This window comes from Macaca mulatta, chromosome 1 (genome assembly GCF_049350105.2).
Source record: "Macaca mulatta isolate MMU2019108-1 chromosome 1, T2T-MMU8v2.0, whole genome shotgun sequence".
Classification (NCBI taxonomy): Eukaryota; Metazoa; Chordata; class Mammalia; order Primates; family Cercopithecidae; genus Macaca; species Macaca mulatta.
The window spans coordinates 22,230,927-22,246,413 of NC_133406.1; the positions used below are offsets into that span (position 1 = coordinate 22,230,927).

Here is a 15,487-nt window from a genome sequence, read left to right on the forward strand (position 1 = left end):
TGTGTCGGAGGAACAAAGTGTCTGTAAAGTTGCAGGAACCTTTTTTTTTTCCCTCTTTTTGATACAGAGCTGGTGAAAAGATCGCTTGAGTGATCAGTTCACATACATTCCTTTATTGTTTGGGGACTTTTTCTATTGGTACTTTCAAGCCTCTTTGCATTAAATGAGTATTTTTGAGTTTCCATCTCAAGCATTATAATGCTTGTAATAATAATAGAGGTTACTTGATTTAGGGTGGGTTTTGTTTGTTTGTATTCTAACACAAAGTTCATACATTTGGCTCACCTAGGCAGAACTCTTGAGAGGAACTTGATAATTGATTTGTTATTTTTGCTTTTTTGCATTTGTTAATGATTTTATACTTGTAAATACGAAAACTGGCTAAGATGTATTACCAACCTTTTGGAACTTTAAAAATACATACACACATGCACGTAACACCTCAAAGTAGGCAGTGCCGTCTGAATTACAATTGATTGATGGGTGTTTAAGTCAGAAATTACTATGGGAATATTTAAAAAACAAAACAAAACAAAAAGAACCCATGTGTCTTCTTGCTTCAGAATGTGGGTAGTTTTTATTTTAATACCTTTTCACTTTAAAAAAAATAAATGCTAAGAAGTGCCAGCAAAATGCTCGGGTGGCGAATCTCAAAGAGCAGCTAAAAAACCCTGTCAAGACCTATAGCAATGTATATTTCACATGTGACTTTTATCTGCTCACTCATTCTAGGAATACAGAGACAATTAGAGTTTTGGATCATTTACTATAACATTTTCTTAGGGATTTTTAAGATCCATTCCTTGTCTTCTGGCTTATTAGTAATAGGCTAAGTTTGCATATGTGTATATGTGGTGGTAATGGGGTTGTTGGGATAGAAGAAAAGGAGAAAAAGTCAAACATATTACATTTCTTTAAAAAGCCTTGAATATATTTTTAAACGTTTCCTGTTTTTTACTTCTGTGTCAAAATCACGCAAGTTTAAAAATTAGAAAAACACAAAAAATATTGCATGCCATTTACTAAGGAGAATATTTATAGATAGCAACGAATAGCTGCAATTGTTGCGAATAGTTTTTAATTTTAGAACATAATAGCTATATATGGCACTTTTCAGCCAATTGTCCTCTGTGCATTGTCTGCATCGAAGTTAATGCAAATCAAATCTTTGGAGGAGGTTAAAAAAATTTATTTTTTGCTCCTTAACGCCCTTTTGTTCTCTCTCTTTCCTTTTCTCTCTGTGTTCAATTAACACCCCCATCACAGAACTGTAGCGTGTGTGCTTTTTTAATTCTACTACTGTATTTCACTTTTGACACCCTCCCTTACTATTCTCGCCTGCCACTTCTTTTTAATATAGCAATTACATTATGGGACTTCTCTTCCTCCCCTCTCCCCTTTAAAGCATTAGAGAATAATTTGTGTGTCTATGTATATGTGTGTGTGTATGTTTGCATATATAGGTGGAGGGGCGGTGGGTAATGGAAGGAAGCTATAGATTGCAGGAAGAGAATTCTGATGGTATTAGGCCTTGAGCAAAATAGGAGTAAAATAACTTTAAATCATTTAGAGCAGCCTCTGATCAGATTCCTTTTGGGGTTGGAATGGTAGGAGTCATTTTCACAGAAGCTCATCGATAGCCAGCAAATGCAAAAACTTTTCTTGCTGATGAGAAAATTCAAGAATTTGGTTAATTTTTTTTTTTTCTCCCTTGTGGTAAAGATGCCGAGGAAAGAAAAGGGGATTAAATGAAAGGAACTTACAAGTCAGTTTTACCTGATGCTATCTTTCAGGTACAGTGTGTTAAGGCAGAAGTAATGTGGTTAGACCCTGTGTTATTTATTTATTATAATGTGGATGTAAGCTACAGACCTACAACAATATAACTCTGACAGACATAATATAAGAAGAACTTGTGATGAGAAATGTCCTTTCTTTTTAGTCACTTTTGTGTATTCCATTTTTAGTCTACGACTAGAATTAGAACAATTCTGGCTTTTGAGAAGTGCAAAGAGCTGTTTGGTCAAAGCTGCCAGAATGAGATTTTGGGAAATTTGCTGTCATTTTTTCTAACAATAGGAGTGTCTGTGAGGATTGGACGTGAGAGAGATTTAGGTTACACTGAAGAATCTGGAAGGGGATTTATAAGCGGGGAAACATAGAACCTTGTGAACTAGGAGCTGTGGGGCGTTGGGCTGGGCCAGGTGTGGGTGGGTTCTATATAGTAGGCTGCACTGTTTGCTGAGAAGGGGGCATTACCTGCCTGCGTGTTTAGTTCACTGCTGGTGCCAGGCCTGCTCACATGGTTTTGCCTCTGCATTCTGTTGACATCCATGAACTTTTTGTTGTGGTTGTTGGCAAAATTATAAAAATACCCCCAAACAAGCAAATAAACCAAAACCTAGATGTTGTACATAATTTAAATTGAAAGATATTTTCATTTGTAAAGCATGACCCTGCCGGGCGCGGTGGCTCAAGCCTGTAATCCCAGCACTTTGGGAGGCCGAGATGGGCGGATCACGAGGTCAGGAGATCGAGACCATCCTGGCTAACACGGTGAAACCCCATCTCTACTAAAAAATACAAAAAACTAGCCGGGCGCAGTGGCGGGCGCCTGTAGTCCCAACTACTCGGGAGGCTGAGGCAGGAGAATGGCGTGAACCCGGGAGGCGGAGCTTGCAGTGAGCTGAGATCCGGCCACTGCACTCCAGCCTGGGCGGCAGAGCGAGACTCCGTCTCAAAAAAAAAAAAAAAAAAAAAAAAAAAAAGCATAACCCTGACTTCTTTTGTGTCATAGGCATATCTTAGGAAAGCTTATTCTTCAGTTTGGTTTCAAATCTCTTTTAGATGGATAGTGTTATGTTTGAACTGGGTGAAGTGAATCTAAATATACCTTTTATTGCTTTTCCTTTAAAAATAAAAATTTACCAAAGCACCACATGATAGAGACAGTGTCCTAGGTCCAGCTCCAGACAGCTCTTACTCATTCTCATATGACCCTAAGAAGCACCCATTCATTTTCATTGCCATATTAACCTGATTTTGAGGAATATAATAATTTTGGTTCCATTGCCCTTTACCTGCAATGGTGTGGTAGGATGTAAGGAATGCAATAATTGATAAATAAAATAAGTAGAGAATTCATGAGTTGTTCGTGAAGTGCTTTGAGTTCCCTGGATTATGTAAATAATTAAGGTGCTGTATTTTCTATAATAAATTATCTCAGGATTCATATTTTATTTCACAGGATATCACTGCATTTAACTCTTTCAGGTTAAAAAAAAAATGTACATCTACTGGTCTTTAATTAAGTAATGGGGTAATCGATTGTCACTCATGAGGAAAATTCTCTGGTTGTGTCTTTGCCCCATCTGCATCTCAGAGATGTCACTTCTCAGAACTTAGCAGAGTGATCCCCAGAGGGGAAAAAAGGTGCAAGAATAGACTGTCATAAGATTATAACACCTACCCCCGTGATGGCAGAATAAGGTCAATAGTGTCTTACCCGAAGGTCTCTTACCTCTGACATCTCTCTTTCAATCTCTCAATTATTGGTGGAAATCAAGATTGCAATGGGTGAAAAATTCATCTTTTTGATTTAGGTTGTAGTTTCGACTTCATCTTCTACTGAAACTTTTGTCATTACGTAGGTATCGGGGTGGGTATACGTCACACTCGGTGCTAGTTCTGGACCTTCTACTAAGTAGTTATAAGACCTTAGAGAAGTTGCTTAAATAAGTTTATGATAAACTATAATAGTAGTGGTTAAGGACCTCATCTTTAAAGCCAGACTCTCTGAGTTTGTATCCTAGATCTTTTACTTCTTAACTGTGTGACCTTATTCAAGTTAAAAAACCTCTCTGTGCCTCGTTTTCCTTATAAAATGCAGATCGTAGTGGTACTTATCTTAGCGGGTCACTGTGAGGTTAAATAAGGTGATACATGTAAATCACAATGCCTGGCATAGAGTAAACAGTCAATAGCTGCTAGCTGTTATTATTTCTGGACTTGTTTTCTTATATGAAATAGAGAGGCTTATACCAGATGGTCCCTAAAGACACAGCCAATTCCAAGACTCTGATTTTATGCTGAAAAGAGACAAAAATTGCTGAATTTAAAATTTGCTTTCTTTTTTTCCTTGCAATTTTTTTTTTTTTTTTTTTTTTTTTTAGTCAGAGTCTCACGCTCTCTCCCAGGTTGGAGTGCAGTGGCGTGATCTCAGCCCACTGAAACCTCTGCCCCTGGGTTCAAGCAATTCTCCTGCGTCATCCTCCTGAGTAGCTGGGATTACAGGCATTCACCAGCTAAATTTTGTGTTTTACTAGAGATAGGGTTTCGCCATGTTGGCCAGGCTGGTCTCAAACTCCTGGTCTTGAGTGATCTGCCTGCTTTGGCCTCCCAGTGCTGGGTTTACAGCTGTAAGCCACCATGCCTGGCCCTGCTTCCCTTGCTATTCTCTTAAAGTGAGAATTGGCTATATCTGGCCAAAAGTCTGGGACTAGATTGGAAGAAGAGGTTGGGAAAAGAGAATGGGTAAGAACAGAGAAAAAGTTTTTAAACTACAAACTGGACAACAACCACTTGAAAAGCTAGAATTGCCTATTAGGGATAGCGTTTTCTTAGCGTCAGCAACTGGAGGCATTGTGTAATCATAGTTAAAAACATCTTCTCTCTGAAGATACATAAGCCTATCCATTCAACTTGTGAAGTTCCAAAGCAGGAAAAGTAGCGCAAAGTGAGATTAGGGCAACTTGACCTTTTTCTTTCTTTCTTTTTTTTTTTTTTAATTATACTTTAAGTTCTGGAATACATGTGTGGAACGTGCAGGTTTGTTACATAGGTATACACATGCCATGGTGGTTTGCTATACCCATCAACCCGTCATCTACATTAGGTATTTCTCCTAATGCTCTCCCTCCCTTCGTGCCCCCAACCCTGACAGGCCCTGGTGTGTGATGTTCCCCTCCCTGTGTCCATGTGCTCTCATTGTCCAACTCCCATTTATGAATGAGAACATGCAGTGTTTGATTTTCTGTTCCTATGTTAGTTTGCCGAGAATGATGGTTTCCAGCTTCATTCATGTCCCTGCAAAGAACGTGAACTCATCCTTTTTATGGCTCCATAGTATTCCATGGTGTATATGTGCCACATTTTCTTTATCCTGTCTATCATTGACAGACATTTGGGTTGGTTCCAAGTCTTCGCTATTGTGAATAGTGCTGCAATAAACATGTGTGCATGTGTCTTTATAGTTATAATCCTTTGTGTACATACACAGTAATGGGATTGCTGGGTCAAATGGTATTTCTGGTTCTAGATCCTTGAGGAAGTGCCACACTTTCTTCCACAATGGTTGAATAAGTTACACTCTCACCAACAGTGTAAAAGAATTCCTATTACTCCACATCATCTCCAGCATCTATTGTTTCCTGACTTTCTAATGATTGCCATTCTAACTGGCGTGAGATGGTATCTTGTTGTGGTTTTGATTTGCATTTCTCTAATGATCAGTGATGATGAGCTTTTTTTCATATATGTTTGTTGGCCGCATAAATGTCTTCTTTTGAGAAGTGTCTGTTCATATCCTTCACCTACTTTTTGATGGAGGGCAACCTGACCTCTTGCCTTTCTAATACGTTCCTTATTTAGGAAAAATGTTATCTTTGTCATAAGGACAACCTTGATTCATAGTAGATTTATTTTTTACTATTTTTTATAGTTTTCTTGAAATATATTTCTAACACCATGAAATTCACCCATTTGAATGACAGACAGGTGGATTTTACTATATTTACAAAGTTGTGAACCCATTATCACAATCTAATTTTAGAACATTTTTATCAGCGCCCCCCCGCAAAAAATACCCAGTACTTTTTACCAGCCAGTCCATATTTCCCCCTTCACCTTGCCCCTGGTAACCACTAACTTACTTCCTGTCTTCATGGTTTTTGCCTATTCTGGATATTTCACATAAATTGAATCATAAAATATTTGGTGTTTTTTGACTCATTTCTTCTGTTTAGCATGCCTTGGAGGGTCATCCGTACCGTAGCATGTATCAGTACTTCATTTTTCTTTATGGCCAAATACTATTCCACTGTATGGATATACCACATTTTGCTTATTCATTATTCAGTTGATGGTCACTTAGGTTGTTTCCATTTTTGACTATTATGAATAATACTGCTATGAACATGTGCTTACAGGTTTTTATGTATTAATATATGTTTTCATTTCTCTGGATAAGGAGTGGAATTGCTGGCTTATGTGATAACTCTATGTTTAGATTTTAAGAAACTGCTAAACTGTTTTACACAGTGGCTGTAGTAGGTACTTTTTTTAAAAAACAACTTTATTGAGGTATATTTGATATACAAAAATCTGTACTATATATATATATATATATATTTTTTTTTTTGGTGCAATCTTGGCTCACCACAATCTCTGCTTCCCGGGTTCAAGCGATTCTCCTGCCTCAGCCTCCTGAGTAGCTGGGATTACAGGCATGGGTTAGCACACCCAGCTGATTTTTGTATTTTTAGTAGAGACCGGGTTTCACCATGTTGGCCAGGCTGGTCTTGAACTCCTGACCTCAAGTGATCCGCCGGCCTTGGTCTTCCAAAGTGCTGGAATTACAGGCATGAGGCACCGCACCCGGCCTGAGCTACCACGTCCAGCCGGGTGTATTCTTAAGTCATAGTGTAAATGGCACTAAGTTTTGTCTTCAGCACTCTCAGCTTTTCATTCTTTCAACCTCTTTCTCCATTCAGTGATGTCTCCTCTCTGTGTTTAGGACTCTGCTGTGTTTATGGTCATGTTTGGTCAATACTCTAAGAAAACAAAGTTTTTGATAAATTTATCTGACTTGAAGTATGCATGATCAGGATTTATGTGAAATCTCTGTTAGAACTATTTGCATTTTAAAGAGGAAAAAAAGTCAAAGGAATGATTCTCCAATGCTGGAATTTCAGAGGTCAGGTTCCTGGAGGGGAAGACACTTTTGAAAAAGATTGGAGAATTTTCTGAATAATAATCCAGTGTGAAAGAGGGAGCATGGACTTTGAGTGAAACCATTCTAGCTTGTGTAACATTAGTGAGTTACTGGGTTTAACAGAGCTTCAATGTTCTCATTTCTGTGGTGAAGATAATAATACGTATGATGTCGGCTTGGTGGGCTGAAAAAGGCAATAATATAAAGCACATAGTTCAATGAGTGTGCTCAACTAATGGCCACTACTGTTATTTTTCTGAAACCACATGACAGAGTGTTGACCACCTCTCTCATCAGTTTGGCCTTGTCTGTTCAGGTTGAGTTTTCTACTACCTCTGTCCGGGAGTTTTAGAGGCTCACTAACATGCGTCCTGACCCAGCTTTTATGTTAAATGGTTGTCAGTGTGAGAGAAATAAAAGTCTTGGGCAAAACGCAGCAAAAGGCATCTCCACACTTTCACATCGTCCTCCCCCACTTCTAGAGTTCTGCGGAGAGAATCTCTTAGAACAGTGCTTTTTAGTGAACACCTGTAATTTTAAATTTAATGATTTAAATTTTCTAGTAGCCTCATTTTTAAAAAGTAAGAAGAAGCAGGTGAAATAAATTTAATACTTCTTATTTAACCCAAATATATCTAAAAATCTTTCAACATGTAATCAGTATAAAAACTATTGAGATATTTTGCACTTTTTTTTTGTGCTAAGGCCTTGAAATGGTAATGTTAAATTTAATGATTTAAAGTTTTTAGTAGCCCCATTTAAAAAAAGTAAAAAGAAACAAGTAAATGAATTTTAATAATACATCTTACTTAACTTAAATACATTGAAAATATTTCAATATGTAATCAACATAAAAATTAATGAGATATTTTACATTCTTTTTTTGTGTGTCTATGCTGAAGCTTTGAAATCCATTGTGTATTTTACATTTACAGCCCATCTTTTTTTTTTTTTTTAAGACAGAGTCTCTCTCTGTCATCCAGGCTGGCGTGCAGTGGCGTGATCTCGGCTCACTGCAACCTCTGCCTCCTGGGTTCAAGGGATTCTCCTGCCTCAGCCTCCCAAGTAGCTGAGATTACAGGCGCTTGCCACCACACCCCACTAATTTTTAGTAGAGATGGGGTTTCACCTTGTTGGCCAGGCTGATCTTGAACTCCTGACCCCAGGTGATCCACCCACCTTGGCTTCTCAAAGTGTTGGGATTACAGGTGTGAGCCACCGCATCCAGCATTTATAGCATATATTGATTTTGACTTGCCATACTTCAAGTGCTCAATAGCTACACATGAGTAGTATCTACCATATTGGACAGCACAGCCGTAGAATAGTTGTTCTGGCATAAGTCCTTGTTTTGTTCCTTTTTTGCTATAGCTTTTACATTATGAGGGAGATACATGGTTGTTCCCCACTCAAACTTGAGCTGGTAGTTCTGTAGCAATTGAAATTGTTTCCTGATGGATAGCCGTGTTCCAGAATAAAGCATATCTGAGACATCTTTTTCTGGAAGAGAACGTCCACTGTACCCTATTGAGGTCACTGCTGGAAGCCAGGATGGGGTGGTTCCTCCACCTCCTTCTCTGTGTTTTTTTGCTTCGTTCTTTCCATAGCTCTTCATTTTAGGTTCTTTCTTCCTCCTTAACAAAATCTGAAGTGTTCCCTAGAATAGACTGAGTGGGCCGAAGCAGTTTCTTGTTTTCTTCAGCTGTAATGCAATGGAACAAGTACAGAGCACTCTATGGTATGACAGGAGTTTGCTGGACCCTGTATCAGGAGTTCTGCGGCCTCACACTGACTACCTCTGTGGTAGCATATTATTTTGAGAATGCCATTTAACCTCTTGGTCTCAGGTTTCCACATCCATGGAATGGGTGCCTTTAGAGAACCCTTAATGTGACTCCATATTCCATGGGTCGTGAGCCCCAACATGATCCCTGCCAAAGCTTAGATTTCTAGGAGGCAAGACAGGTGGAACCTTTAAAAAAGAAAATTATTTTTCATTGTTATGGCATTCTAATTTATCGTATGAATCCTTGTATCTTTCCTAGTCATGTAAAACCAGTTATGGTGGTGTTAACGTTACCCTCCATCAATCAAGTTGCATTGGAGAAGGCAAACTGGGAGGGAAAAAATAGTGGAATTAAAAAAAAAATTTTATTGCTGGGTGTGGTGGCTCACATCTATAATCCCAGCACTTTGGGAGGCCAAGACGGGCGGATCACCTGGGGTCAGGAGTTCGAGACTAGCCTGGCCAACATGGCAAAACCCGTCTCTACTAAAAATACAAAAATTAGCTAGGTGTGGTGGTGGGCACCTGTAACCCCAGCTACTTGGGAGGCTGAGGCAGGAGAATTGCTTGAACCTGGGAGGCGGAGGTTGCAATGAGCTGAGATCGTGCCTCTGCATTCCAGCCTGGGCAACAGAGTGAGACTCTGTCTCAAAAAAAAAAAAAAAAAAAAAGTATTGAAGCATTCAGGATCCCATTTATAAGGCCAGTTGGAGGCCAATCCCAGCTTAATCCACCTTGTGGACTTTGTGATGGAATGCATATGTTGTTTCCATGCTATGTATTTGCAGCTATTGGATTTTAGACTGGAAATTTGTCTTGGAATAGATTTCTGATTGCAGTCTTGGAAGGGCAGAATACCTTCTTGAGTTCATATGGCAGAGCCCAGGAATTTAGGAAAGGGGTTTGACTTTCACCTTGGAATGGTGGAGTTACTTGTTCAATGTTTGCCTCAGCTGAAATACTGAAATAATTTCTGTTTCCCACCTAACTGTCATTGGGGCTTTTGCAAACTTACAAGGATATTCAGAAAGATATTTGAGTTTCCCTAAGAAAGAGTGGTCAGTAAGTTTGAGAAAAAAGTTTATATATTTGTCTTGCTTTGAGACAGGTTGAATCTGCCAGTAGGTCAGAGGAATAAGTTTACCTAGTGGCCTGTGCTGGTAGGGCAGGGAGAGTCAGTCGCTTTTCCTGAGTGTGTTAGGTGATTTGAGACCTCAGTGTTGTCACTGTAAGAGAATCCTCCTTATAATTACCATTGTTAATAGAATTGAAACTTTGCATTTATCTTTTGTCCCTAACAAAGAAAGACTCCCAGAGAGTCTAATGATGAGCCCTGCCTACATCCATTCTGAAAGGCACTCCGTGGATACGAGGGTGTAGACGTTAATTCCCTTCTGCAGAATTTGCATGCAGAGGCTCTAGGGCCATGCACCCTGCTTACATTAATAAACATTTAAAAACAAAGAGCGGGTAACACATGCACAGCTTTCCTTTGTGCTTCCTCCTTACTAGGGTGCCTGTAATCCCTAACCTCTTGCGGGGGAAATGTCTGGGTGGGTGCGAGTGGGTGGTGATGCTGCGCGCAGCACCAAGTATAAAGGCCCAAGAAGTAACCACGTCGTGTGAGGAATAATTAAAGCAGCTTCATCCTGAGGCCAATTAAGGAAGAATGGGAAAAAAGAAAAAACAAAAAACAACAAAAAGCCAGCAACAATAAAATCCAAGAGATGAGAGGGCATGTTCGTTCAGATCACGTAGAAAAGAGAAATTGTGAAGTCATCTAGAAGGAGTTTAAGGGGATGCATCACAAAATAAAACTTTTGGAACCAAGAAATAGTGGAGAAGCCCGGTGGCGAGCCACATGGCCTTGTGCTAAGACTAGATGCCCTTTTCAGACAGGATAATGATGATCTTGGGAGCTGGACTTTCATAGATTGTCGCCTGGGTCCTGCTGCAAGACACTGCACAATTAATACTTAGATTAGAGGTGAGGGCTGGGGTGGCCGTGAACCCCCTCGCAAATCTACTGACTTCACCGCAGGGCTGATGCGCGCAGCCTAGAGGACGCATGGGAGCGCCCGGCCACGGCCCGGTCCGCCGGCTACGCGCCGCGTCGCGCCGCGTCGCGCCGCGTCGCACCCGGTCTTCTCTGCACCCTGCGCCCCCGCGCCACCGGCTCCCTGTCGTTCGGGCGTGCGGCCCAAGAAGCGGCCCTCCGCAGAGTCCGGCCTTGAGTTCCCAGCGCAGGCCGTGCGTCACCGGCCGCCTGCGCGCGGACCGCGAAGCCAAGTGTTCCCCCAAGCGGGGCTTGCTGTGTTTTCATCATTTCCCTTGCCCGGCCGGGGTTGCAGTGGTCAGCCGCGGCGCTCTGCTCCCGGCTGCGGCCCGAGGCTCCCCCGCCACCTCCTGTGTCCCGGCGGACTTCACTCTTCTCCCAAAGGGTGGTAAAGAGAGGGCCGCCGCCACCCAGGGGGAAGACAGCCTCTCGGGAGCCATACTTCCTTTATTAAACACCTCTCAATGTGGGCTTGGAGTCACATTCAGAGCCTCTGAGGCAGAGGGATGCGTGCGGTCTGTCCCCAGGGAGGCGGGCCCAGGGTCTGTTCCTGGGCAGGATCTGTTCGGTGGGCCCCGCCGGAGCCGCGTTTTCAATATGCAAAGTGCCGGTGCCGGGCAGACCTCGGTGGTGGTGGTTTTGCATGCAGAAGTGAAATTCGGAAGGCCGCGTGTGAGCACGTGGGTGAGTGTGTGTATGTGCTCACACGCACGCGTATTAATTTGCAGCTCCTTTCTTAGTTGGCCGTGTATTGTTTCAGCTCTATTCGGTAAATATTCGAGTTGTTGCTTTATGGTAATGAAATGAATTAAATAATATAATCCGGAGTTACTGCCGAAACCCTCCCGTCTTTTCTATCTCTCAGCTCTTACAGGGAGTGCGTCATCTTCCCCTAGGGAGATTTTTAACCCAAAGAACCTTGATGTACTTTAAACAGCACTGACATTTGTTTTCGTTAAGCTCGGTCTGATTTCTTTAACACTTGAAGGAGGTTTGGGGCCTTCAAACATAGCTAGTTTCTTATATGGCGGCTTGTCTTGTCTCAGAGGAATGTGTAAAGGGGCTTCAAGCTGCCTTATTTTTACCAGTTTTCAGAAAATGGAAAATTTATTTTGGTAGTTTGCCCCCTCCTGCCCATGCATGCATAGTTGCTTCCCCTCCCCCACCTAGCCTGCTGGAGCCCGGGCAGGAAGGGGCTGTCGTCACACACATGCCTAAGCCATATTACTTTATTTTTCTTCTTAGAAAGTTACACTAGGAAAGATGTTCTTGATGTGTGATTATTATTCTTAAATGGATTCTTGTGCTTTCTTATTATTGCTGTGTTACAGCTTCACGGGAAACCAGCAGGTCCTGCAGTAGACGGTCCAGAAACTTTCTATTGAATGAATGTGGGAGAGCTAGAAGTCAGGAAGGTTGAATTCCCTCATTACTTCGAAAATCTGTGAATTAATTCCCTCTATAAATTTCCACCAGCCTAGTCTCTGATCCACCAGCTGGAGAATCAAGCCCATTATTAATTTCACAGGATGAATTTCTCATCCTAGTAACTCTGGGGGAGAGGACGAAAGGGTTATTATGTAGGTTGAGAGTTCACATGTTGCTTCTGACTGTTACAGATGTTGCAGCTAAAATATAAGCATAGCAATAATAATATCAGCAATGGTGATAATAAAGAATGGAAATAACTGCTTCCTTCTGCTCCTGATTCGGACACCCCCACCCTCCTACTCATTTATTCTATTGACTCCTCTCTAGGTGTTTCAAACAGAAATGTTTTGGTGACTTCCTAGGGGAGAGAAGCATCTCTTGAGTGGCTTCCATTTGGGTATAAGTATGCAAAGATTGTTTGTGTTGTCAAGATCCCATTGGAGTATATCTTCTCACCTATAGTATCACCTCCTGCATGTTGCCCTTTGTAAGTAGAGGTTATGGAAGTTTAATTGTTTTCTAAGTAAGTTTCATCAGATATTTTTTAATGCCCTATGTTCTGGAGATGTTGGTGAAAACTTTTTATCTTCCACAGGTTGTATAGTGAAGAAGTTAAAAATGAATCTCTGTCTTAGTTGGATTTATTTTTTCGTTTGAGAAATACCAGTTAAACATTTTTGTTTTAGACCTCCTGGAGGGCATGATGGGACTGAAGAGTCTATATTCCATTTTGGTCTAGTTATTGCTTTAGCAAATATTTGCGAAACTTCTTCCATGCCTGGATGTTGTGAAAGAGACTGAAAAATACAGATACGTGTGAGTTGTGGCCCTTACCCTCAAGGAACTTCCAGCGGCCTGAATCAAGGTCAGAATCAATGTAACATGGGCAGGTCCCTCACTCCCAAAGCCCATGACAGGAGCCAGGAATGTGTTCCCCAGAGCCAGGAGTGTGGCTGTAAAGGTCATTCTTGACCAAAGTTCATTGCTGCCCTGGTGATACATGCAGAAGCATGCTTTCTTTGAATCAAGGAGTTCTAGTTTTTTACTTAGATGCCTCAGAAATGTTCTATGTTTGAGTCCTTGCATACTTGGCCTTCCTGCCTTTTCTCAAGCACTGTAACCTCCTTCGTTTCTTTTCTGCCTTTCCCCTTTCGCTCTCTTTTGTTCTCTTCCTCTCATCTACTGGGGCCTACCCACCCCTCCATGCCCTCCCAGCCCCCATTGCTATTTGCCAAACTTGTGACCTGAGACCACTTGGCATTTCCGTGGGATGGCTGAAATTTACCACCCGCTGAATAGGCATTCTGTGACATTTGCTCACCTGGGCAGCTTAAGCTACATGGTCTGCTTCTGCCTTGCAGGAGTGCTGAGAGGAAGTGTGAAATTTACCTCTGTGCTCCAGGGTTCTTGCTAGCAGGGAGACAAACAGCAATGCTTTCTAGAAGCTGGAATTAATTTTTATCATAGTGCACATATATGTTTATACCCTACATTTATTATGTATTCAGTAAGAACATGTAGACAATTTGTGTATTGTCTTCCATTTTTTTTTAACAAATTAAATTTTCATGGTTAGCGTCATCTTTCATGTTCATACCCTCCCCTTCCTCTCCCTCCCTGCTGGTAGAAGATACTGGGTTAACTTAATGCTCTTTGAGGCCTTGTGTCATTAGACCGCCTGGTCTCCTTAAGGTTTATGATACTCCATGTGATGGCTTTCTCACTGTGGCCTGCCCAGTCCTTCTGCTTGTAAGGAAATAGCTGCCTGTCTCTTTGGATCAAACTGGTCTAGGAGCTTGTTCAGCCCAGTTACTGGGACAGACCAGCCCTGAAGGCTTCTCTGACTCTTGGAACACACAGACAGCACAGTCTGTCTGTCCTGGCTGCCAGCCGAAGAAGGGAGACATGCTATGTAGATGGTTAAGCTGTTACTTTATACTTGTGTCCTCCAAGTGATTCGAAGGAAAGAGTGCTCTGGGCCCCAGTAGTGGTGGATCATCCTGGAATGAAACTGAACAGAAAATGTCAGCAGAAGGGATGTCTCATACTTTCCTGCGGAGCCCAGAATTCTCCTGTTTATGTGTAATAGGAATTAATGCGTATTTAAAAAAAAGTATTAGATACACTATTATTATGACTCTGATTTTTAAGATGAGGAAACTGAGGCATGGAGAGTTTAGTGAATCTTCCTAAAGTCACATAGCTAATGAGAGGCTGACTTGGAGATTTTACTTGGTAAGTTTTACTAAGTGTAGATTTTTCTATAAAAGTATTCATTCCCGTCGAGTGACAGCCCGTCAAACTGTGATTCTTCCAAGGAAATCCAGTGGAATCTTACTTGGTTGTCCAAATAACAAATTGTCTGGCTCTACTCATTTCTGATCCTGTTTCTCAGGTACAGAAATTTAATTATCTCATGACTGTGGCTGGCTGCAAAACAAGTAAAGAGGATAAGTTCAAAACTCGCCCTGAGCTTATTTCCTGAGTTTCATTAGGCCTCTGCCTATTCTGTTTTTAGAATCCACCTGACCTTTCTTTTTTTTTTTTTGAGACGGACTCTCACTCTGTTGCTCAGGCTGGAGTGCAGTGGCATGATCTTGGCCCACTGCAACCTCCGCCTCCCAGGTTCAAGCAATTCTTGTGCCTCAGCCTCACAAGTAGCTGGGATTACAGGCACGTGCCACCATGCCTGGCTAATTTTTGTATTTTTAGTAGAGACAGAGGTTTCACCATGTTGGCCAGTCTGGTCTTGAACTCCTGACCTCAAGTGATCCACCTGCCTCGGCCTCCCAAAGTGCTGAGATTACAGGCATTGAGCCTCCGTGCCCAGCCAAGTTTGTTTTTTGAGATGGAGTTTTGCTCTGGTTACCCAGGCTAGAGTATAATGATGCAGTCTTGGCTCACTGCAACCTCTGCCTCCTGGGCTCAAGCGTTTCCCCTGCCTCAGTCTCCCTAGTAGGTGGGATTACAGGCGCACGCCAACATGCTTGGCTAATTTTTTTGTATTTTTAGTAGAGATGGGGTTTCGCCATGTTGGTCAGGCTGGCCTGGAACTGCTGACCTCAGGTGATCCACCCTCCTCGGCCCCCCAAAGTGCTGGGATTATAGGCATGAGCCACCGCACCCGGCTCTAGAATCCACCTGACTTCTTTCAGGCAACAAGCATGACTTATTTTTGCTGGGGGTCTAAAGCTTGACCACCCCTGTTGTATATGTCACCTTT

At 41.8% G+C, this 15,487-nt stretch overlaps 1 protein-coding gene across 7 annotated transcripts in view; it reads left to right on the top strand.

Annotated features, from left to right (window-relative positions):
- PBX1 (PBX homeobox 1) overlaps window positions 1–15,487 on the top strand; it is a 292,465-nt gene that overhangs the window by 6,502 nt on the left and 270,476 nt on the right. Inside the window, exon 1 of one of the 7 annotated variants that reach the window (XM_028849918.2) lies at window positions 10,356–11,517. The exons of the other annotated variants lie outside the window; for them this stretch is intronic. Coding sequence (XP_028705751.2) covers window positions 11,340–11,517 — 178 coding nt within the window. The 5' untranslated portion in view covers window positions 10,356–11,339. Of the gene's footprint in view, window positions 1–10,355; window positions 11,518–15,487 lie in introns of those variants that run through there. 7 annotated transcript variants of the gene reach the window in all.